The following is a 26,390-nucleotide window of genomic DNA, read 5'->3' on the forward strand; positions in this document are numbered from 1 at the left end:
TTTATCAATGGTACCCTTAAATTTTTTCGAATACCTATGGTACCCTTAAATTTTTTCGAATATCAATGCTACCCTCGTGTTATTGAGCGTCTTACAACCATAATTCTTTTCTAATTTTTTCTGTCTAAAAGCGTTAACTTTTGTCTTTTTATTTTATTTTTTTAATGTTTTAAATTGAAAAATAAAAGAAAAAAGAAAAAAGAAAAAATTTAACGGTTTTGAATGATTTTGGACGGAAAAAATTAGAAAAGGTTAATGTCGTAAAATGCTAAATAATACGAGGGTAAAAAACTTACGATTACCATCGATAAAGTGCAAAAACTTAAGGTACCATTGATAATTTTCCAAAATTCTATCATATTCGGAGTTGGCATTTTCTTCTCATGTTCTGTGTGCAATTGCCAATTAGCGTTAATCGTACTTTTGTTTGTTGTTGAATTTAATTGTATTTTCTCGATTCACTGAACTTTTTCAAGATAATTTCACAAAATTGTGTTTATGCCTTCGATCTCGAACAAGAAGGTGCGTTTTTGCTCATATCTGTTTTTTTTTTGTATTAATTTGTCTATTTGAGTTTGTAAGTTTGATTTTGCTTTTAATAAAATTAGAAACATTGATCGATTTCCTGCATATTTATACACTGATTTATGCTACTATCCTGCAAATGATTTGACTGGTGCATTTTGTTGATTAATTGAATTTTTATACAATTCTAAAATACAGGTAAAATCTCGAATGCCGTTGTAGTTTAGGAAACGGCTGTGAAACCACTCTTGCCGTGAATACGGAGAATTTTAGGGATAATTGAATTTTTATACAATTCTAAAATACTGTCCTAACAATCTTGTAATGTCTTCACAATGCTTTTACGATTATGCGACAGTACAGTGATTTTTGCTCTGTGTTTATTTGATAATGCTGTAAAATTAGCAGTACTGTGTTTGGATAATACTTTTAGAAGAAAAAAAAAGGAATGGGAGAAAAGGAAAGGGAAGGGGGAGGAAGTAGAGATTGGTGCATACTCTTATCAAAATTTTTATGTGATTTCAGAAACTATCTGATGAATTGTATGAACAACAAATTCAAGTATATTTGGTTGAAATTCAGTGTTTGTTATACACTATAGCGAATTCTTATTCCCTCTGTCCTGTAAAATTTGCTACATATGTTTGTTATAAAAGCTCGTATATTGAAGATGAAAATGGGGCAAATTCAATTACATAAGAGTAGCATTTCTCAAGATTGTCAGGACTCATGTTTGCTGGCCATTTGATTTCTTTTGATGTTTAGTTTTATGTTTAAATTTAATACATTTGCATCTATATAAAGGCAGAAGAATAGGATGTTGGAAATATATAGTGGGATTTGTTCAGAATTGCTTTGATAAATAGGAGAGTGAGTGAATGTCAGTCTGAAACTAATGATCAGCTTCATTTGTAATCACCATATTGACAGCAACAGGCTAGGCAAATCTATGTCTTTTTGGGGTTTCTCCCTGCAAATTTCACCTGAAATAGCTCCCACATTGTGTTATGACCAAACAAATTCAAGAAAGAAATAGACAAAAATATCTCACACAGTGATTTAATGTGATTAACTAACAATGTATTATCATTGTTAGATACGTCCACCAGGCCAAAGAGAGAACACATTATTCATGGTTTCCCAACACAACATAAGTATCAATAGTAGTTCCTAACTTGTCAAGTCTTGTACATGTTAATGTAAGTATCTTCAACCATATTTGCTCTTACGGTCTAACTAGTTTTCTTGTGCTCACTTGTCCTTGTAACTTGTAACTAACTATGGCTTAAGTCAATCATCATCATTGCATATCCAGCGTATCTTGCACAAAAGAACTATAATCAGGATTTGAGGAGGGAAGGAAGGCGGCAATTCATATTCATAGAGGAGAATGCATTTGCTAATTACTGACAATTAATTAATGATTCATCCATATCTTTGCAGTGAGTTGATCGTGTTGCTTGCGCATCCAAGTGATGGGTTTCCGCTCTCGAGCAATGCAGCATCCTTCTGTTTTTTTGTGTAAAACTCTTCACTTTATCATTCTTTCTTATGAGCAAAATGCATTTGATAATTACTCCTCTAAGGCATCATTATAACCCACATTTGATTTTAGTACTAAGACTAAGAAATTTGTTATAATGAGTTAAAATAATGGAGATTTCAAAATTAAAAGAGAGAATAGAGAGAGTAAAGAGTAATATGGAGGTCGGTCTTAGAAGGCAAAGGTCTACGTTTAAATCGTACAAAAACAAAATATTTGAGTAATAAATTCTGTGAAAATGGAGCAGCAAAATGATTCAGATGTGTACTATGAGCAAGATGTCGCTTGTACGACAAAGTTTAAGTATTAAGGTTGATTATCCAGAGTGATGGGGAGATTAATGGAGATGTAATCTATCAATTACAAGCAAGTTGGCAAAGTGAATGGTACTAGAGGCATGCAACGGGTCAGGCCCATCTGGCCCTCGAGCACGACTCTTTTATTAGACGGGCTTTTAACGGGTTGGGCTTTAAATGGGTCGGACTTTTAAAAGATTTACTTTTACAATATATAGTGTGCTAAAAACAGGCAATTTGACGGGCTCTTAACGAGCCTTCCTATTTTATTAGTATAGTACAACTATGCATCAATTCTTTTGCAACCATGCTTCTGTGCATTTAATTTGGCTTCTTCTCAGATTTGCATAAACTTTTGTTAATTTGGTCTTTCTGAATAAGAAATATGTTGAACAAAATTTTAAATTTCCAGTAAATTAGCTAATTTCTGCGTTTAGTGAAGTTTGTGCAAGAAATTATTGTTTATGATCACAATAGGAGGCTAGGTTAAATAATAATGTATAATTGTGAATAGATACTCTTTATAAGTACTTGGATAACGGTGATTAAAGTTTGTTATCCTAATTTTTCTTAAAAAAACAGATCGGACCGAATCAGGTTGGATTTTAAAAGTCCAACCCATATGCTGTCGTATATCATATAATTAAGGCCCATATTTGGCCCCGCCGCCCTTATCCAGCCCTTTAAATATCTCTAATGGTCACTACATTGCTACATAATATGAAGTTCTCCCCTAGACTAATACATAAATTTTTAGCAGTGAAAATATGTTCAAGTGTTTTAGATATACTCTAAAGAGGGTGTGAAAATTACATTTCTTATAATATGTTAAAGAACCAATTTAACTAGATATCTAATATTGTTCTTTAACTAAATATCTAAACTAATAATTGATGTTCTAAGATAGACGTACATGTTATATACTCTGAATTTTGAAATGTAATGCTGAGTGGCAATTGGCAAAGCTTTTCTCCTACCATAAAAAAGGAATAAGATAATAGTTCCAAATGGCACTTCTTTATCCACACAAATATGAAGCGGGACTTTTTTGCACAAATGGACTAACAAAGACATGCACAAAAGGTCGGAGATGGTTCACTTTAGAATGATTGAAACAAAGTAATTTTAACAAAAAATATAAAAAAATAAGTTTCGCGTAAATTTAATTTCAAAAATAAGCGTTTTTATATTTCTAGCCTAAGGTTAGATATGTTCACAGTTATGAACTGCGAACAAAAAAAATTGTCAAAATTGTTTGTTCGCACTTAATAACTGCGAACAAAAGGGAGACAACTTCATAATGTAGAAGGGACGGAAAAAAAAAAAGCAAACACATTGTTTCAGAGCGATCGCTCATGACCCTCGTTTTGATCGGCCTGTCATAACTATTTTTTTGTAAAAATGAAAAAAAAAAGTTTCAACTTTTTATCTTTAATCATTTTTTTCATCTTTTTGAAGTTTTATTTTCTCATATATATTAATATTAATATTCAACATAGGTATTGATCACTCTCAAAATCAACCCATTGGTTTTACTTTTACATTTTTCTTTTAGTTATTACATAATATTAGGTCAAGAAAAAACTAGTTATATTATTATAAATTAATAAAGTAATTAATATATTGTTAGAAGTGTATAATATATTGAGATTCACATCAAAATAAGTATGCACAAATGAAGTATGTGTGTGAATAACTTTCAAACTTGTGTACATTCGTATTCTATAATCTCTAAATCATGCGTTCAGTTCCCCATGTGATGATATTTAGAGAAAAATGTCTCCTATTAGCCTCTTGATCTTTTAAGGTGTTGGACTCGTCAATCGTAAAAGATCCATTTATTATATATATATATATGATCATAGGCGCTATAATTAGGTCGAGGCCGTACAAATATGTAATTTGGACACCTTTCGAAAAAGTGTCATACTAATTTCGAGTTAGATCACTTATATATTTATCAATGCTTTCTTATTTTTCCGATGTAAGAAATGAGATGTATACTTAACAATCCCCCTCATATCAAGGACGACATCACTCGTGTGTCGTGTCCTCTCCTGCAATAGTATTTTCTAATTTCTATCTCCTTGCATATCTACTTTACCACAGAGCATGCTTCCCTAAACACCATGCCAGGAAGAATCACTATATGAGTCACGAAAACTAAATTCTCCCATCACTAGATCAAATTGAGACCCGCCCACACATTTTAAGAAACAATTCATCATGCTACTGACGGTGTTTGGACTTACCCGCTATAAATGATCCGTATTAGTATGATATTATCTTTGGGTCAAATTCGAATGGATGTTTGTTGGGCACCTTTCGAAAAGACCTCATATTAATTTTAAAATTTGCATTCGGATCACTTATAGTTGATCAGTTGTTGGATCAATTCACTATAATATAATTTTCTTTTAGTGGGATATTAATTTAAATGTCGTTACTTCAAATTTCTATTAATATATATCGAGGATTTAGTGACATTTTTTAGACCCTTTAGTAGCATAATAAAAAAATCACACTAAATCTTTTTACAACATAGGATCTAGTGACATTTCTCACAAATGTTACTATAGACCATAGTAACAATTACATATGCCACTAAAGACCAAATAAAGTGTCGCTCAAGCACTTTATAGTGAAATTTAAAGTAAAAAACAATAATTATTACACTAAAGATATAAATCAGTAGCATTTTTTTAATGTCACTAAATTTAATATCGCAAAAAGTTAAATATGTTGCAGTGATTGACCAATTCTAGATTTTCAAGAACAAAAATAATAAAAATTGTAAGGAATAAAACAAAGATGACAAGATGTTTGACAGTTACAAAATTATTTAATATTAAATCGTCGAATATATTTTAAACACCTCTACATATTACATACCCATTACATTTACGTTTACAATTAAACACACCGTACTTTGACGGTGTATAAACATAACTACATAATTGATGTTACATGAGAGCCGGCCGTGGCCGGATTTGTTAAATTGGTCCATCTTTCTTCCTTTTAGAAAATAATAAAAGGAACATTTTAAAACGAAAGTTGATGGTGGTAATTAATTTAATTAGGTGTTTAAAGAGATTATCGATCATAAATTTCATTTGAATGTTGAATTAGTAGAAATTTGAATTGAATAGTAGCCTAATGTTGATGTAGTGGCTCGCTTTGAATTTTGAATGATGAAATATTCAAGTTCGCTTTCAAATTTGAATTTCTTTTTTATCAACTTTATTATCCTTACCTACTTAATTTATCTTTAATTTATGGTTATCCATTAGTATGAGAAAATTAAACACTTACAATAAATAAAAGGGAGTATGGCTTTTCACTTGTAAAAATTTTGCAAATTTATTTTACATTCTAATTCATAGTAGTATTTTTTTTTACTGGTATTATATTATAAATCGTTATTTTTCTAGAGAAAACGGTATCGTTATAGTGCAAATAAAATGAAGCAAAGAAAATAACAACTAGAATTTTTTTAATTGATCTCAATTACTCCTTTGGGTTTTTTTTTTCTTCTATGCACTTTAATTCTATGGTTAAAAATTTGAAAATTTTGACTATTGAAATTATCTTAAAGTTATTGGAAATAATAAAGTATTATTGACTAACATATCCAAAAAAAAAAAAAAAGTTTTATAAATGAACATATAACTCGATAAAAATGCTCTTAAAAATGTAAATGCCCAAATTTAAAAAGCTATTAAAAAGAAACAAAAGAAGTACGCCAAGGAAAAACAACATAAAAACGAAAATATTTTACTCATTTATTTAAAGGTAATTATAATTTGAAAAAAGTAATTTTATATCAATCAAAATAAATCAATGTGATAAATGTTGATAACAAACAATATACTTCTACTGTTATTATTTTTTAATAATGATCTACAACAACTGTGAAAATCAACCATTACATGATCATTCTTATATATTCTACTTGATTTTATGTAAAATGGAAAGTAATAATCTTTGTTTGTTTTCTTAAATTTTTTTGAATCACCCATATAAAGAAAATCAAAATTTTGTCCACTCAACATACTTCCCCGTTCAATTATACATACATATAACATTTTTTTACCTAATTCAATACTTATTTTATTATTTATATCTTTAGTTATGCATAATGAAAAGTTATAAAAATTAGTTGTTAATATAAAAATATACTCCCTCCGTTCTTTTAAATTCTTCCACCTTACTATAACGGGTAGTTTTATAAGTTCTTCCATTTTAGAATACTTTCTATTTTTGGGAAGTTTTTATCCCACTTTTACCCTTAAAACCCTCCTTTTTCTTTTAATTTACCCCTTTTCTTTTATTTATAATTATTTTCTCTCTCATACTTTCAATACAATCATTACTTCACACTACTATTTAATTAAAATAATACCTACTACAACCCAAAGATTCTATCTTTCTTAATATGTGTGAAAAACCCAAAGTGAAAGATCAAAAAAGAACGGAGGGAGTAGGATTTAAAAATATAAGATTTAACGATTCAAATAAGATTTCACTTATTTTTTATTTAAATTCATCAATCTGAAAATAAAAAATAAGCTTAAATGATGAAAAATACTAAAATTATAATATTTCAAGTATTGCATAACAAAGATGAAGTAGAACTAAAAGTGATTCATTGAATGAATTTAAAATGAAAAATCTTTGCACATTTGACCTAGCTTTTAGACAAACAAATGGCTCAAATGGATAGAATACGAATAAGAGTCATTTGGGTTATCGTGTTGATTTCAAGTTAAGTGCTTCAGGTTGATCGATTTGAAATCAAATTTATGACCTTATTGTTATTTGCATAATTATAAATCATTTAAGAAGTCGACTCAAATTGTATTCAGTTATAAAGTCGGATAAATTTTAGATCACCTGATTTGTTTTGAAGAACTTTAATGCATATTCGACTAGTGGAGGTCCTTACTCCACAACACTCACTAATTCAAGTGACCGTATTTTATTTTTTGCACTTTATTTCATTATGTAGTCTAAATCACCGGCCATTATTCTCGGTCTTATTATTATCAAAGCTAACTAACTAAATTGGTTGAATAAGTAAACTAATTCAAAATGATAATTCTGATTACATTCTAAAGGGCCGCCAACTTTTTTTATAGATAATTACGTCTTATGGTAGCTAATAATCATCATAAGATATTTAAAGATGAATCAAGTAAGCAACTCAATCAATAAATTAAGTTGATAGCTGAGACAGTAAAGTCTTAGAAAAGTATTATATAGTCTAATATGTTCCCATACACGAGAGGATCATTTGAGTTTGAAGCATCGATACGACACATACTTTCTCATAACTGGTGTGAAATATTCCATATTTATGGTTGAGAAGTTGATGAAATTCACATTAATTTGTGAATTATTGTCACGTTGGAGTCCAATATAATTTCAAAAAATTAACTAAACTGAAATTAAAGTTTACGTAGATGGTTAAAATATAAAAATATGTTATACTTTTTCTGTTTTGAAATACTTGCTAGATTATATTATAATTATTGGTACTATTTATTGTTCAAACTTATTTTATATGTTGATATGTAAGAAAAAATATAATCAAATAGGATCTTATTTGAATCGTTTAATCTCATATTTTCAAGATATTAAACTTTTATTATTTTTAATATGCATAATTCAATATGTATATAATCAAAATAATACTCCCTCTGTTTTCATTTGTTAATTCCATTTACTTTTTCCACAGTTTTCAACGTAAATTTTGAGTCTTAATATTTCTAAATATGTACTATAAAAATTAAAAAAAATATATAATAAAAATGTATACATTAAGACGAATCTAATAAAATCTCACATGGATATATTTTATCATCTATATATGTCATAAAATCTTAATTCAATTTCTCTCTCCAAAATAGATATTTTAAACGGGATGAACATAAGAAAATAAGTGGACTAAATTAAATTGCATAAAAAATTAAATATAACAACAATTATAGAATGAATGATTTTGGGTAGCTTTTTAACGTAGTTAAAATATGGTTTTTGGCATGAATTATGAATATTCGCATGCAAATCCAATCATAAACTCACAGTTGATGTTGAGACTTTGATCGTCTACTCTATATCCCATTAAAACTAGTTTTTGGGAAAATAAAAGGGCGGTTTAGTGTTCCTATTTATGGTTATTAAAATGACCTTTTCAATTGAGTGAAGGCATCCATAAGACTATAGGGTGTTTGGGCAATTGAGTGATGTTCAGGGTTAGCTTCTTTAGTTGACTTGTTTGATTGATTGAAAATATTAGTTGTTTTTATTGGCTTTTAAATTATCTAAAAAAACAAGTTATTTATGAAGATATTTTTTAAGTTTAGGTATTGACAAATAGTTATTTATAAAATAAAAAGTAAGTCAACAAGGCAAACGCAAAAAAAACTAACTAGAGTAGTTTTTTTAATTTAGGATTAAGATCTAGCTTTTCATCTGTTTGAAAAGTCATTTACCAAATATTTTTTTGCTATTTGACCAACCAACAAGCCAAAAGTTAAAAAGTCAATCAAAAAAACCAAAATCCAAACACCTCTATATGACTCTTTAGCTCTGATTTACCTTGTACTCCCTCCATTCCTTAATGAAGTTTTCATAAGGAATTTTCAATGGAATTAAGAAAAACATAATGTTTTAGATAGTACAGATATTATTTTATTGAATAAATAATTTGATGGAAGAAAAGTAGCGACCACAAATATTAAAAAGATATTAAAGAAAGTTAGTGAAAAAAATATGAGGACCATAAAGAATATAAAAATGTTAAAATGGAGTTAGTGGAAGATATGTAAAGACCATAATTATTATTAAAATATTAAAATGAGGATGAATAATGTTATTTTTGTCTAAAATTTGTGATATAAATGAAAAAATTCCGGAACAAGTACAATTGAAACACTCCAAAATAGAAAGTGAGAACTTTTTTAAAAAACGGAGGGAGTATATTATTTCCTCCTTTATATTATACTTGCAACTAATAATGACATATTCCCACACAATATATCACAATTCGGTGTGAATATTAGAACGAAAGAAGTATTGTAATTTGTTTAACAGAATATTGCATTATTTTTTGTTGTTTTTTACATGACTTTACCTATATTTTATATTAATCATACAACATTATAAAAAATTTTGAAATATTATAAATGTCATTCTCTCATAACCTATTCAAATGCAACAATTTGATTGGCTGGAGCAGGTACATGACTAATGAAAATTTTGTTTTCTACCACAAAAAAAAAGAAATTAATTAATTGACTTATTTACCATTTTTGAAAAAAATTATATGATTCTACTTTAATTTAATCCATATTAGATAATTTAGTGATCTTAATATATATATTTCACATTGAAAATTAACTATCTACAGTGATTAGTTAATTAAAATATTTTAAAAAATCATTATGCCAGAGATTTTTGTTGCATGTATTAATGATCCAAATAAAGTGGAATAAAAAAAAATAATATGGTTTAATTTTAATATAAAAATTTTTGGCAAAAAACAACTCAATAATTTTCTATTTTGATTGTTTCATAATATTGCCTTTGTCTATCTTTGGCAAAAAAAAAAAATGAACTCAATAATACTCTATTTTATCTCTACTTTCTTCTCGCTCATTTACTCTATTTTATCTCTACTTTCTTCTCGCTCATTGCATCATTAATTTTTCACCTATTATCCAAAAGAAAGAAAATAAATAAAAATATATTGAAAATTACTATTATTTCTTGTACCAATATTCAAAGTTGCAAATAATTCGGAACCAAAAACTATATCAACCCAAACCTGATGTGTTATACTTTAGTCTAAAAAAAGTACAAGCATTATACTTTAGTCTAAAAAAAGTAATCCAAAAAATTTCTTGTGGATCGGCATTTTGTGATTTGTCAATGCCTACAAGTACAACCTCACCTCTTTGATACATCCACTTCTTCCTAGCAAACCTCCACCCCACATACCACACAACGATTTGGATGGAAATCACACTCTTTTTGATACGGAGTGGGATTATAAAAAGATGTTCAAAACAGATTTGATGATCTCACCTTATAAATTAACTCAATTTTTAAATGAATTTAAAACTCTTTGAAAATTAGTGTGGACTCAAAATCTAATTTTGAACTCACTCGAAACACGTGATTTGAAGTCTATCCGATGATCCAAATGAACACCTCTAATTATAATAAGTCGGCTATCAAAGGTTAAATTAGTCAATACTTAGAAATAAATAAAAATATAAAAAATAAAAATAATGGGTCATAGTAAAAAAGAAAAGCAAAAAAAACTATTTAACAAATTAAAATGAAAAATAAATTAATTAATTAAAGTGGGACATAGAGTAATACATATCCCTGAATTTCTCTTACCCAATCATAAGTACTTTTAGAAATGCAGTGATTTTTGACGATATAGTAACGCAATGACACATATGCTAAGTTGCACCAAAATTTAGCACCACGTTTATTTGATGCAAAACCTAATTAAATACTCTTTAGTTTAAGTAAAGAGTAGTATACATTGAACATCATCACTACACTTGTTTGGATGCCCTCACCTTCCCAATTTGGAAACTCATGCTAATTTTGGAAGTCGTAGCATTTTAAGCAATTTTAGGAACTAATGGCCCGTTTAATTTATGGTATTAAATGGTGATAATGAAAATGATTTATAATGTAAAATTTCATTAAAAGTTCCTGAAAACGATCGCCAAATACTTACGATGTTAAGAACAAACAACAATGAGCAAAATTAAGTTTGACAAAGTAACAAACAAGGACACAAAGATTTAAGGAGGTTCACCCAATGATGGCTACGTCCTCCGTGGTGTGTAGTTTATGTTTATATTATATCAAATGAATACAAACAACACTTCAATATGAAGAATTACAATTGAGATAGAGATAACAACAATAGGCTATGTGTTTGGCTTAAGGGTTGTGTTTGATGTGTTTTTTTTTATACTTGAAGTGTGGGTATGAGAGCCCTATTTATAGTGCTAGGTACTTGAAGATGAATGGCTCACATAAATACATAGTTAATTTAGGGTAATGAATACTATGAAATAACTCTAAGAACTTGAAAATGCATTATCTCAAGAGTCACACACATGAGACTCTTCACCTTAATCTTCATTAACACCAATAATTCCCATGAATACTCTTCACCTTATTACACCCTTTTGGATTCCACAACTCAAGAGTCACACACATGAATTCAACCCTTTAATGTGCACTCAAGTCACACATTAGTATAGTATCATTTATAATCACATTAGTATACTACCATTCATAACAATCTCCACCTTGACTTGAGTTCACCCAAGTCACAACATTCATCAATCCACTTCATATTCAAAAAACATACACACCCCAAAATGCCCAAGAGGGCATTATCTCAAGCAAGGAGCTAAACCTACCAAGTCAACACATAACTCAAACTTGGTAGTAGGTAATGACTTTGTCATCATGTCGGCCGGATTTTCCGTAGTGTCAATTTTCTTCAATAACACCCTTTTGTGCTCAACTTCATACCGGATAAAGTTATACTTAATATCAATGTGCTTGGACCTTCTATGAAATGTGTTTTGATTCCTAGCCAAATGAATTGCACTTTGACTATCACAATGCACACTTACCTCACACACTTTGTTGCACATTTCACCAACAAAACCTTTAAGCCATTTTGCTTCCTTGAATGACTCGGCCACGGCTATGTACTCCGCTTCGGTTGTAGAAAGAGCAACCACATCTTGCAAAGATGATTGCCAACTAATCGCCGAACCACCCAAAGTAAACACAAACCCACTTGTGGACTTTCTATTATCTAGATCACCACCATAATCCGAGTCACAAAACCCGGTTAGCTCACTTGAATTTTTCCCATACATGAGACAAACATTTGAAGTATCTTTCAAATACCTCAATAGCCATTTTAGTGCCTCCCAATGTCCCTTACCCGGATTAGACATATATCTACTCACCAAACTCACCGCATGAGCAATGTCGGGCCTAGAGCATACCATAGCATACATAACGCTACCAACGGCACTAGTGTATGGAATTCTTACCATTTGCTCTTCTTCCTCTTTTGTTTGTGGACACAAATTCTTGGACAATTTGAAATGAGAAGCAAGAGGAGTAGACACACCTTTAGCATCATCCATGGAGAAACGTTGAACAACTTTCTCAATGTACTTCCTTTGACTAAGGTATAAGACACCCTTAGCCCGATCTCTCAAAATCTCCATCCCAAGAATCTTCTTGGCTTCACCAAGATCTTTCATATCAAATTCACTTGAAAGCAACTCTTTCAAGTCCTCCACCTTAAGCAAAGAGCTACATGCTACTAGCATATCATCAACATATAAGAGCAAATATAGTAAAGAACCATCTTCAAATTTCTTAAGATAAACACAGCTATCATAAGAACTTCTAACAAAATCATGTGAAATCATAAAGGAATCAAACCTTTTGTACCATTGCCTTGGAGATTGCTTCAACCCATACAATGACCTCTTCAATCTACATACATGATTCTCCTTACCGGCTACCTCAAAACCTTCCGGTTGCTTCATAAAGATTTCTTCTTCAAGCTCACCGTGAAGAAAAGCCGTCTTTACATCCAATTGATGTAACTCCAAATCCTCCATCGCCACCAAAGCAAGCAATGCCCTAATAGAAGAGTGTTTCACGACCGGAGAGAAAACTTCGTGAAAATCAATACCCTCAATTTGAGAGTATCCCTTTGCAACAACCCTTGCTTTGTAGATGGGAGGAATATCACTAGAAGGACCCTCCTTCCTCTTGAATATCCACTTGCACCCTACAATCTTCTTTTTCTTTGGTGCAACAACGATATCCCAAGTTCCATTCTTCGCAAGAGATTCCATCTCTTGTTTCATAGCAATCAACCACTTGCTTGAGTCATTTGAGGCCATAGCCTCCTTGTACGTACTTGGTTCATTTAACCCTTCAACTTCGCTAGCAATGTTGAGAGCATAAACAACATAATCACACTCTTCAATGTACCTCCTTGGAGCCACGATCTTCCTTCTTTGCCTAGTTGTGGACAAAGGAGGAGACCTTTGTTGAACATCATCATTTTTCTCATTATCAATATTGGAGGATTCAACCTCTACTTGTGCTTCATTATCATCATTATTAAAAGGTTTTTCAACATTAGATATAAGCATGCTATCTTCATCAAAAACAACATCTCTAGAAACAATAATTTTCTTTGAATCATTACACCATACCCTATACCCCTTTACACCCACTCCATACCCCACAAAGATACCTTTTCTAGCCCTAGGTTCTAACTTACCATCATTTACATGAATATAAGCTGGACAACCAAAGATTCTAAGACTAGAATAGTTTACCGGAGTGTTGTACCATACCTCTTGTGGCGACTTGAACTTCAAGGCGGTATGAGGTGAACGGTTGATCAAATAACATGCCGTAGCCACCGCTTCGGCCCAAAATTGTTTTCCCAAATTTGCTTGATTTAGCATGCATCTTGCCCTTTCCAATAACGTTTTATTCATCCTCTCCGCAACACCATTTTGTTGAGGACGACCTGCACAAGTTCTATGTCTAACAATACCTTCATTAGAACAATAATTGAGAAACTTGCTATCAACAAATTCAAGACCATTGTCGGTTCTCAAGGTCTTGATGCTCCTACCGGCTTTCTTTTCAATCATCTTCTTCCATTCCAAGAAGACATCAAAAACTTCATATTTATGTTTTATAAAATAACACCAAACTTTCCTAGAGTAATCATCAATAAAGGTCAATATGTAGCTACAACCACTAAGGGAGGGCGTTCGAGAAGGCCCCCACAAGTCGGAATGGACATAATCTAATATCCCCTTAGTGTTGTGGATGGCGGGTTTAAAACTAACTCTCTTGTGTTTCCCATAAACACAATGTTCACAAAAACCAAGGTTCCCAAAATTTTTTCCATTAAATAAACCTTGTTTAGAGAGTTCAAACATACCTCTTTCGCTCATGTGACCAAGCCTTAAGTGCCAAAGTTTGGTGTCACGATCGGACATTGTGCTTGTGGATACATTCGCCGAGCCAAGAATGGTTGAACCTTGAAGAGCATACAAACTCCCATTCAACCTCCCCTTCATCACCACTAGTGAACCCTTGGCTACCTTCATAACTCCACCTTCACAAGTGATTCTACACCCGATCTTATCAAGAGTACCCAAAGATAAAAGATTCTTTTTCAAGCCCGGGACATACCTTACATCGGTTAAGGTCCTCACAATCCCATCAAACATTTTAATTTTAATGCTCCCAATCCCAACAACCTTACATGTGGTGTTGTTTCCCATGGTAACATTTCCCCCATCAACACTTTCAAATGTATGGAAGAAAGTTTTGTTGGGAGTCATGTGGAATGTGCACCCCGAATCAAGAATCCATTCATTATTACCTTTGTACTCATGAGTGGCAACAAGAACATCGCCATCATCACTATCATTCACATAACTAGCATTGGCATTGCTAGTTCCTTCCCTTGCCTCTTCTTCTAGCTTTCTCTTAAGCTTCCAACAATCCTTCTTGATGTGGCCCTTAAGCTTGCAATAGTTACAAGTCTTATTTTTGTTTGGCCTTACGGACTTGGACCTTCCTTTACCCTTGTTTCCACTCCCACTAGTGGAACCTTTCTCTTGTGACCTCCCTCTTACAAACAAACCGTCACTAGCATTGCTTGGTGACTTTTGTGACAATTGTGTATCAATGAGATCCCTTTGAGTCAAGGCATTCTTCACATCATCACTACTCAAATTATCTCTACCATAAAGTAGAGTTTCTCTAAAATTTTTATAAGAAGGGGGTAAAGAACATAAAAGATAAATTGCCAAGTCTTCATCATCAAGCTTAACATCAATGTTTTGTAAATCCATAACAATGGAACAAAACTCATCCAAGTGAGGTTTTAAAGGTTTACCTTCCTCCAAGCGTAAGTCGTAGAGTCTACTCTTCAAAAGTAGCCTATTGGTAACACTCTTGGCCATGTAGAGTGATTCCAATTTCTCCCATATACTCTTGGTTGTTGTTTCTTTAACAACCTCTCTTAGAACTTCATTGGATAAGCATAATTGGATTGCCGATAACGCCTTTGTGTCTATCTCTTCCCATCTCGATGCGGACATTCCTTCCGGCATCTTCTCTACACCATCAATCGCCTTGTGCACACCATTTTGAATCAAAATGGCTCTCATTTTGACTTGCCATAAGCCAAAGTTTACATTCCTATCAAACTTCTCAATATCGAGCTTCATTGTAGTCATGATTTTCAAGTAATAATTTCTTAAAACACCGCAAAATAACCTTGGCTCTGATACCAATTGAAAACGATCGCCAAATACTTACGATGTTAAGAACAAACAACAATGAGCAAAATTAAGTTTGACAAAGTAACAAACAAGGACACAAAGATTTAAGGAGGTTCACCCAATGATGGCTACGTCCTCCGTGGTGTGTAGTTTATGTTTATATTATATCAAATGAATACAAACAACACTTCAATATGAAGAATTACAATTGAGATAGAGATAACAACAATAGGCTATGTGTTTGGCTTAAGGGTTGTGTTTGATGTGTTTTTTTTTATACTTGAAGTGTGGGTATGAGAGCCCTATTTATAGTGCTAGGTACTTGAAGATGAATGGCTCACATAAATACATAGTTAATTTAGGGTAATGAATACTATGAAATAACTCTAAGAACTTGAAAATGCATTATCTCAAGAGTCACACACATGAGACTCTTCACCTTAATCTTCATTAACACCAATAATTCTCATGAATACTCTTCACCTTATTACACCCTTTTGGATTCCACAACTCAAGAGTCACACACATGAATTCAACCCTTTAATGTGCACTCAAGTCACACATTAGTATAGTATCATTTATAATCACATTAGTATACTACCATTCATAACAGTTCCATATCATTCTCATGGTAATGAAATTTTGATCACAAAAAAGTTTTTTGATTTATAAATTTCTATTACTACCTTATACCACCTCTCCCAATAACTATTACAAATTTCTGTCTTGGTTGTGATCATTTGGTAATATATCCTCTCTCTATCCATGAAAATTGTCCCATAACTATTAATTAAATTTAAATAAATGGCTGGTAAAGTACAATGTTATGAGAAAATGAGAAAAAAAAATATTAGTGTTATACTTATTGAGGTATGGAGAAGCGGTAGAAGTCTGTAGACGATTGGATTAATTTGGCTAATTGATCTAGTCAACAAGATTCAGAGGACAAACAAGATACTCTATAACTGAGAAAAAGTACTTTAGAACCTATTTATAAGAACAAAGAAAATGTCCAAAATTGCTCTAACTATCTAGGAATAAAACTCATGAACCATATTATGAAGTTATAGATAAGAGTGATAGAAATACAAGATCGAAAATAACTTGGAGGACAGTATAGGAAAAAAAATGAAAGATCTAGACTTATAAATATAAATGGCAAAAAACTGGTATAAATGGATATCATTAAAAATTGATATATTAATTGATTCATGTAGCCGATCCTAATATTGTGGGATTACCGCTCAAAAATTGTTGTTGTTGTAAGCATGAGAAAATCGTTAAAGTATTAATCATGCATTTATATGTATATTATTTATATTGATGTAAGAAGAGTCCTTTTTAGTGATTGTTTGCGAACTACTCCACTTTATTTTTTTTGTTATATTTTTATTTGATTTTATGGTTGTTTGTTTTATTATAATAATGTGATTGTTAATTATTTTTTTTGGAAAAAAAAGAAATTTTCTATTAGAAAAAAAACAAATATATACAAGGGACAGTCCAGACAGACACAAATGACTTTTAATAATTGCATCATATTGCTAAGTAGGCACACCTTCTCAGAAGGGTTTCCTACCCGCATTCGTCATGTGCATAGAAGACATAGTGAGTGTCTCAAAAAAATCTAGGGAACCATAGGAATAATAAAACCAAAACTATACATCATATATGGTCCTATATATCCAACTAGTATCTCTATCATCCTCTGTGACACCGATAGTAGTGGACCGGGCCTTCGCTTCGTAGTTGATAGTCTTCAAAACATAGTCAATGGCTTTAACTTTTGCTTGCCATATTGCTTCATTTCGGGTTTTCCATATTTGGTATACTAGGCTACTCAGGGCGATGTAACTTTTTTCTTTGTCGTGGATATTCTCCATTTTTTCGCAGCTAGGTTACTCAGCGAAGATATTTGGACATTGGACCCAAGCCATGCCATCACCGCATCTAAACATGCTTTATTGAATCTGCACGCAAAAAACAAAAGGTCAATGAATTCTTTTTCATCACCACAGGGAGGACATGTTTCATTGGGGGTTACACCTAGTTTGAACAGTCGATCTTTGGTCTTGAGTTTATCGAGGAATGCAAGCCATAGGATGAAACTCGTCTTGGGGAGAGCATGCCTTGACCAAACCAGCCTTGCCAAGTTCACCTTACCAAGGGGGGTTGCAACTTCTGATATACCTTGCTAATGGAGTAATTGTTTTGCTCCACCGATTCCCACAATTTATCTTTGACATTGGAGATCTTCCTAAATGCCTAGTTGGAGGTAACAGGGGGATTGAACAGTGTCCATCTACATTCTTTCATATACACCTCATGAAACCACTTTACCCAAAGCGAGTCTTGCTTAGTACTGATATGCCAAGCAATTTTACCAAATGCAACAATGTTCCAAACTTCGAGGTTCCGAATTCCAAGACCTTCATTCTTCTTGGGAATACAAACATTAGGCCAGCCCACATTACCCAGAGAGGTGCTTTTTGCCTCTCCATGCCATAGATATGCGCGATAAGCAGAGTTTATTTCTTTTAGTACTTTCTTGGGAAGGATAAACATTTGGCACCAATAGCTAAAAATACTCATGAGTACTGCATTCACCAATTGAAGTCTGGTTACATACGTTAGGTACTTTGCATTAGAGCTGTTGAAAAAAAACCCGACCCACTTGACCCGACCTGATGACCCACCGACCCGCATCATAAATGGCAGGTCATTTTTTAAAAAAATTATAAGGTACGGGTCGGGTACCCGACCCGCCTTAACCGGTATGTTTAAAACCCAAAAAACTCCCCTTTAATAACTGGTCAACGGGTACCCACTAATGAACACCCCTACTTTGCATGCCAAGTCCTGATTCTCTCGGTCATCTTATTAACAAGGACATCGCATTCAACAACTGTTATAAGTGATCACTTTAAAAAATCGTATTTATTTTTGCTTTTTCTTTGAAGAAATTTCAGTGTGCCGTTGAAAATTATTCTCATTATTTTTGAAGATTAAACTTGTAGTTAAAATTTCCATGATTATTGTTGATCATTATACTGGCAATCTGGCATTATGGTCTTAATGCACCAATATGCAGGAAGAAATGTCCAATCCAAAAGAAAATTCAGAGTTTTATTGCAGTTGAAGAGTAATTATTGAATCCTTTAATTATTCAATGGTGTTTAAGATACACTCGATGATTTGATATTTACCTGAACCTGTAAATGAATCCGACTTCAAAATGCATTAAAATTATGGAAAGATTCGATTTTAAACTAACTTTAAACACGTAACCCAAAATAGATCCGATAACTCGAATAAAACCTCCATATTCTTATTTAACGACTCCCTTCCCACAACCTGTAATAATAAAAAAAAGTCCAATCGAGAAAACAAAAACGGCACAATATATACAAGAAAATGGAAATATAAGTAAGATCACGCAAGCAGCTATATACTTAAAAGTAGAAAGAAATAAATATTATCAAAAAATTGTTTTAAAAAAAAATTAATAATTGAAGTTTGACCCGTATCATATGTCAATGGCCGTCCAAGACGCAGGACCAAAATTATTACATCTTCGACGTTCGTTCTTTTAATTGCTTGTACAGAGCAAAAACACTTCTATATGTTGAAATTGAGAGAAGTTAGTTTTAAAGTGAGAAAAAATTATTTTGGAAATATGGTTAGATTTTGAAAATTTCAATTATTAAAAATTGATTTGTTATATAACTTAGTTGTAGTTGAAAATTGTAAATATTAGTATGTTCAACAATTTAAATAGAGTTTTTGATTAAATAATAGGAAAATTATTTTGAATAATTCAAACTATTGGCCATTATTTGTTAATAATCGCACCCTTTGAAAATTTTTAAATAATCCACACTTTACATAGTTTTTGTTGCAAATGGACCTTTGTTGCAAACAATCGTTTACAACCGGTAAGCCCTTTTTCCTTTTATCTTATTTAAATAGATCTTTTATTTTTCTAATTAAAAAATTTCTTTGACTACCTCTTCCTCTTCAATTTGGACACGAAAAAAAAATTCTCACTAGCCTAGGAACCTTTCTTCGCGTTCTGCAACTTTGCTTCAAAACAATTCTCACTTTTTACATGAATTCTGGAAATTAAACCAACACTTCGACATGAGTAATTAGAGACCATGTCTATTAAAATTATTCAGATTTTCACTAAATTAAAGATGTGAAAGTTTTTTCTCTCTTCAAAATTTTACAGTTGAATATGGTGTTAATCCATGAAAACAAGCTTTAAATAAGGTAGACGATGACCAATTGAATGTAACGATAGTAGTAATTTGGAATATCCGATTTGTTTTTTCGAGGATCCATTATTTGCAATAAAACGAAGGAAAATATTGAATTATTTAAAATTTTTCAAACGGTGGGCTTATTCACGGGTCGGGTAATGAGCAATAGATTGGATTTCAGGACAATTTTTCCTAAAAAAATATACATATATGAATAAAAAAATTTTAAAAATTCAAATTTGAAAAACTAGATATCTGATTTTGCAAATACCTCAAAATCAAACCCGAATCTCATATCTAACTAAAAAATAAAATATTCAATCTGAATAATCCGACTTTGTAAAAAGATATATTATTTGATTTTTGTAGCTAGATAACATCACAGTAATCTTATAAATTCTTATTCGTGCCTAATCATGGGCTAACTCGTGCCATAGTTCGTGCAGAAGTACTAGGTAAAACCACTTCCCCATGTTGGGTCATTGTGTTAAATTGAGCTGGACTTATTGTGAATGCCAACATATTGAAAGAAGACACGAGGTGTACACAATCTATAAGCCAATGAGATATATACCATCTTAAAACCATATGGCTATGAGAAGAAGGTCTCCAATAACTTATAAAGTGTGCACACCATCTTTAATTTGTTGATGTGAGATAAACCATCTCAACACCCCCCTCGCATGCGAACCCCCGTCAAATTTGCATGTGGGAGTAATCAATTAGGGTAGGAATGCCATTCTTTTTGAACCTACCATTTTTAATTTATGATCGAACCGTTGGTTCTGATACCATGTTAATTGGACTTATTGTGAATCCCAGCATATTGACGGGAGACACGAGGTGCACACATTTTATAAGCCAATGAGATATATACCATCTCAAAATCATATGGCTATGGAAGAAGGTCTTTAATAGCTTATAAAGTGTAAACATCATCTTTAATTTGTCGATGTGGATAAACCATCCTAGCAGATTGCAGGGGTCAAATAGTATTGTGCCTCAATTAGGCCATGCCTAAGCGAACTGCTTGCCCGTCCAACCCACCTCTATCTTTAGATTCCCCTACCGTCCAAACTATGTTGTTAGTGGATGTTTTTATGAAGTGTTAAAACTAAAAAGCTAAGCTATCTACTCTAGATTTAATATACGTTCTATCCGCGGCTACGTTAACTTTTATAACTAGTAATAATTAGTTTCAAAAATGTACTTTCAAGTCAAAGTGTAGGCTTAATTACGACATAACGTTTAAGGTCAAACAATGGAGATACTCTGTCTATACGACTATGACTATGATGCAGTCACACCATATTTTATTCAAATCTACGTATTTATAATCTCTTTAATATCATTCACACATAAAAGGTGTTTATTTGGTTTATTAGGTTAATTTCGGATTAAGTATTTCGGGTCGTTTAGAAATTGGGTTCAGTCAGAAGATCGGGTAAATTGTGGGTCATCGAGTCTATCTTGAACACCTCTATTTACACGTATAATTCAAACCACTTAATTATTTTTTAATTCTTTATGCAATATATAACTGTGACAATTACTTAGATGATGAAGGGAGTACTTCTCTATTTCATTATACTTGCTAAATTTTTCGTAATTTAGTCATTTCAAATTATTTACTACACTACTATTTTTTGCAAAAAAATAAGTATATAAATGTTTATTGTACTCCTGTCTCTTTCTATCTCATACATTATTAAGCATTACACCTATTTTTTTAACACATAGATACACATCTTTTAATTCTTATGTAAAATTTTTGTGTAACGAATAAAATAGAACAGAGTAAGTCTTTCCTCCGTTTCATATCACTTGCATCAAATTAATTTTTGCATTTTTCATTATTTTATGATAATTTATATATTTCAGCTATTATACAAGAAAAAAACATAGTCATGCGGGATCTTGTTTTATTCGTCTCGTCATATATTTTTATAATATCAAATTTTTATAATTTTTATTTATGTATACTCTAAATATAAACGATTCAATAAATGCATTAAATTGCAAAAATTGTGTTTAGTGTAAATATTTTAAAAGGAGGAAGTATAACGTAAGGTAAAGTGCTTAACCCATAAACTCTTTCACTTTTTTCTTTTTAATCACCTTTTGTCTGTTTCTATTCAGTTTTTCTATAAATACACAAACCTCTCTCATTGCTAAAATCACCATATCCACAATAACAATCTAGCTAGACATTGAAATAACAAGAGAAAATATCAATTAAAAGAACGAAAGATTTAATCAAAAAAAAAAAGAAAAGAAAATGGGTATTATCCATCTTGCTTATGGATTCTTCTTCTTCTTCTTGCTATGGAAATTGATAAATGCTTGTCTTCTATCCCCTTTTCGAACGCTCCGAAAGCTTCGTAAGAATGGTTTAAGAGGGCCCACTCCAAATTTTCCTATGGGAAATTTGGGTGATATGAAGAAAATGCTGATTAAAGCGAAATCTTCATCTTCATCATCCTCTGAAAGTATTTCCCATGATATACATTCATCTTCTCTACCATACTTTTCTCAATGGAAAAATCTGCATGGTACGTACGTTAGCATAGTGGAATACTAACTTGTTTATCAAAAATCACATTTTGTGATAAAAATTAACTCTTTAAACAGACTATCAGTGGTAGTTTTATAGTATAATTTGAGTCAAAAATGAAATTTTAAAATTTATTTGATGTATTGATTAATTTTGTTTTTCCATTTTTATTCTATTTTAACTATTATTTAAAAATCAATGGCTAAGGTTCTATAAAATAGAATTATCAACGTTTGAGAATGTATGATTGTAATGAGAGAGCAGTGTTGTATGGATTTGATTCGATCACATTATTCAGTATGTACACACCAATTTAAAAGGTACTAAAATAGTAAATATTTTTACTTGACAAATAATACAATCAAATACAAAAACTGAAAAATACTTATTTATTAAATTGATGCATACTAAAATAATCAGAGCATAAACCAAATATATACAAGACTATACTGATTGTAATTTAATACGTACGTAGTTGGTATATGAGCTAGTAAACAAGGATTTGTACGTCCTAATAATGGAATCAATATTAAAATTAATTTGCAGGAAATGTATTTGTTTATTGGATGGGAGTAGAGCCATTTTTATACATAGCTGATCCAGAGTTTTTGAAACAAATGTCTGGCTGCGTACTGGCCAAGAACTGGGGCAAACCTAGTGTGTTTAAAAGTGATAGAATGCCAATGTTTGGAGAATTTGGCCTTAACATGATAGAAGGCCATACATGGACTCGCCACAGGCATATTATTACTCCAGCTTTCTCTTCCATCAACTTGAAGGTAAAAACAATAAATTTTAGATCACAATTACCAACTAACATTTATAATTTGATCACACTATATTCAATCAAGCCAAAATCACCTTACTTAACTCTATTATTGTTAAAGCCATAAGAATTATACTTAAAACGATCACAGCCATTCAAAATCAACATAAATATTAAAAATGAGTAAAGTATCGTAAAACCAATATAATAAATATAAAGGAATATATATCATTAGAATAAGTACAAATAATTGCTTTGATCAATAACTCCATCAATTTTTCTTAGCTATTAATATTTTCATATACATTAATATGAAAAATTATCTACTACGTAATATTTATTGAAATCTCAACTATAAGCGCTCTGATATCATGTTAGTAAATAATAACTTAGTTAGAAGTTTAAAGCAATTGTTGATGCCTTAGTATATATGAATACATATACACTAGAAGATGTAATATTTTTATTATGTGAAATACGTGTTTAACGTATTCGTGTAATAATCAAACGTTGTTGAAATTTTAGGGCATGGCAAATTGTATGGTGGAATCTACAACTAAGATGATAAGCCAATGGACTAGTCTACTAGCTAACTCAAGCAAGCTTGAATTGGACATGGAGAAGGAAGTCACAAGTTTAGCTGGGGAGATTATTGCTAAAACTAATTTTGGAATCGAAAGCAAATTGGGAAATATATTGTTTGAAAAATTAAGAGCTATGCAAATTAGCTTATTCAAGCATACACGTTACGTTGGTGTTCCTTTTGGTCAATTTTTGGCCATACGACAAACCATAGAAGCCAGAAGGCTAGGGCAAGAGATTGATGACATATTATTGTCCATTATAAATGCAAGAAGAAAACTTATCGGTGTCGAACCTCAACATGATTTTCTAGGATTACTGCTTGAGAGTGAAGAACATGTCGATGGTCAATTTGTGAGGAGATTAACAAATAGAGAATTGATTGATGAATGCAAGACGTTCTTTTTTGGAGGGCATGAGACGGTTGCATTAGCAATGACATGGACGTTAATGCTTTTGGCCATGTACCCAAAATGGCAACATGAATTAAGAGAAGAAATCAAAGAAGTGATCGGAGATAATGATAATATTGATTTCACCATGCTTTCTGCTCTTAAGAAGGTAAGAGATTTAAATCTTTAATGGTTATTTTAAAGCTAATTTTAATTTTCATTAATATTTACAAATTTACAAAAGTATTTGCTATTTTAAAGTATTTTTTTCTTTTTAAACCCTAGTTATAATAATGGTAATAATTACTCCAAAATCTATTATCTACTAACTCATCTCCTTTTTAACATTTTTTATGCCCTATAATATAACAACTTACCACGCACGCAATTTTTTTTTCATTTTTATTGTATTAAAATTAAGAAAAAATATAAGAAACTACCTTATCTCTTTATTTGCAAAAAACTAACTTATATTTTTTTTTTTGCGAAAAACTACCTAATATAATATATTTCTCTGCAAATGACTACCACATAATAGAAAATGTTAATTAACCGTTAAGTTTGAGGGTTTGATCAATTTGAAAGGTTAAGTTGTCTACGTGGCAGTATCTCATTGATGCTCGTATTTTTTAATAATTAAAAATTAAAACACATAAATTAACAAAAAAATAAAAGATATTTAACGTCATTTTTACTCATCATAATGATATTTTTTCAAAAAACAGACGTTGCGATTATCCTTATGGGGTAACTCTTTTTATTGTTTTTTGTTAATTTATGTGTTGGAAAATCAATGGGATACTGCCACATAGACAACTTAACCTCTCAAATCGGTTAAACCGTCAACCTTAACGGTCAAGTCACATTTTCTGTTAAGTGGTAGCCATTTATAGAGAAATATAATACATTAGGTAATTTTTTTAAAAAAAAAATACATAAGATAGTTTGTTGCAAATAGATAAGGTAGTTTCTTATAATTTTTCCTTAAAAATAAAATATTAAGAATTGGATAGATAAGCTCATAAATTCTATTTTCAGATAACATATTTTTTCAATCAGGCCTACGTATCTATAGTATTTTTCTATAACCAAGGTCTTACTTAAACTTAAAATCTTCAATATTCGTTTGCTTTTACCAATTGCCTAAAATTTTCTAAATAAGGAAATTGCCAAAATAAGAAGGTCCATAAGACAACGGTTAGACCTACAATTAATATATATCCCAATTTCAATCATCAAATTTTTGTTAGTTAGTCCATATTCCAAATGTCCACCGCATATAATTTTCCTTTTTTCCTCAAGCTTTTCAATTTTTTTACTTTTATTTTTATAATTGCTCAAATAATTTTTAGAGAATTATGAATTTAGCTTGTACAACATATGTGATAGATGTTTAATTTTTACGCACTTTTTTCATAAAGACTAATTTTTCCTTTTTAAATCGCAGATGGGATGGGTATTTAATGAAGTATTACGATTATATCCTTCATCACCAAATGCACAAAGGCAAGCAAGAAGTGACATACAAGTAGGCGATAGAGTGATCCCAAATGGCACGAACATATGGATAGATGTTGTGGGCATGCATCATGATCGAGCTCTATGGGGTGACGATGTTAATGAGTTTAAACCTGAAAGATTTGACGGGGATTTATATGGTGGGTGCAAGCACAAAATGGGTTATTTACCCTTCGGATTTGGAGGAAGAATGTGTATTGGCAAAAATTATGCAGTCATGGAATACAAGATCGTTATGTCAATAATTCTTCGACAATTTTCATTTACGGTAGCACCTTCATATCGCCATTCTCCGATGTACTTTTTCTCTTTTAAACCTAGCTCCGGGATGCCTCTCATAGTTGAGTCTCTATAAGATTGTGCAACTTTGATCGAATGACTAAACTAATGTGCGATACTCATCTGTCCCACTTGATTTACCTCAGTTTTATTTTAGTTTATTTTTAGAAATATGTTATATTTTTATTTTTGGATATAACTCCCTCATTTTTACTACCCACTACTTTAACTCATTATACCCAATTTTTAAGTCTCTATACCAAAAAATAAATAGAA

At 31.3% G+C, this 26,390-nt stretch overlaps 1 protein-coding gene across 1 annotated transcript; it reads left to right on the forward strand.

Moving 5' to 3' along the window:
* The first annotated feature begins 22,275 nt into the window (after window positions 1-22,275).
* LOC130806515 (cytokinin hydroxylase-like) lies at window positions 22,276-26,190 on the forward strand. The gene is made up of 4 exons (XM_057671636.1): window positions 22,276-22,575; window positions 23,124-23,356; window positions 23,869-24,486; window positions 25,765-26,190. Exons 1-4 carry the CDS (start codon window positions 22,302-22,304, stop codon window positions 26,188-26,190), a joined length of 1,551 nt encoding a protein of 516 aa, XP_057527619.1. The 5' UTR covers window positions 22,276-22,301.
* The last annotated feature ends 200 nt before the right edge of the window (window positions 26,191-26,390 follow it).

The sequence above is a fragment of the Amaranthus tricolor genome, chromosome 2, assembly GCF_026212465.1.
Source record: "Amaranthus tricolor cultivar Red isolate AtriRed21 chromosome 2, ASM2621246v1, whole genome shotgun sequence".
Lineage (NCBI taxonomy): Eukaryota > Viridiplantae > Streptophyta > Magnoliopsida > Caryophyllales > Amaranthaceae > Amaranthus > Amaranthus tricolor.

Bases quoted from the DNA above. Each gene is read 5' to 3' on its own strand.
- LOC130806515 (XM_057671636.1), top strand. From the start codon at position 22,302: ATGGGTATTATCCATCTTGCTTATGGATTCTTCTTCTTCTTCTTGCTA. The intron at 23,357-23,868 runs GTAAAAACAATA...TTGAAATTTTAG, and splicing joins TCTCTTCCATCAACTTGAAG to GGCATGGCAAATTGTATGGT. The intron at 24,487-25,764 runs GTAAGAGATTTA...TTTAAATCGCAG, and splicing joins TGCTTTCTGCTCTTAAGAAG to ATGGGATGGGTATTTAATGA.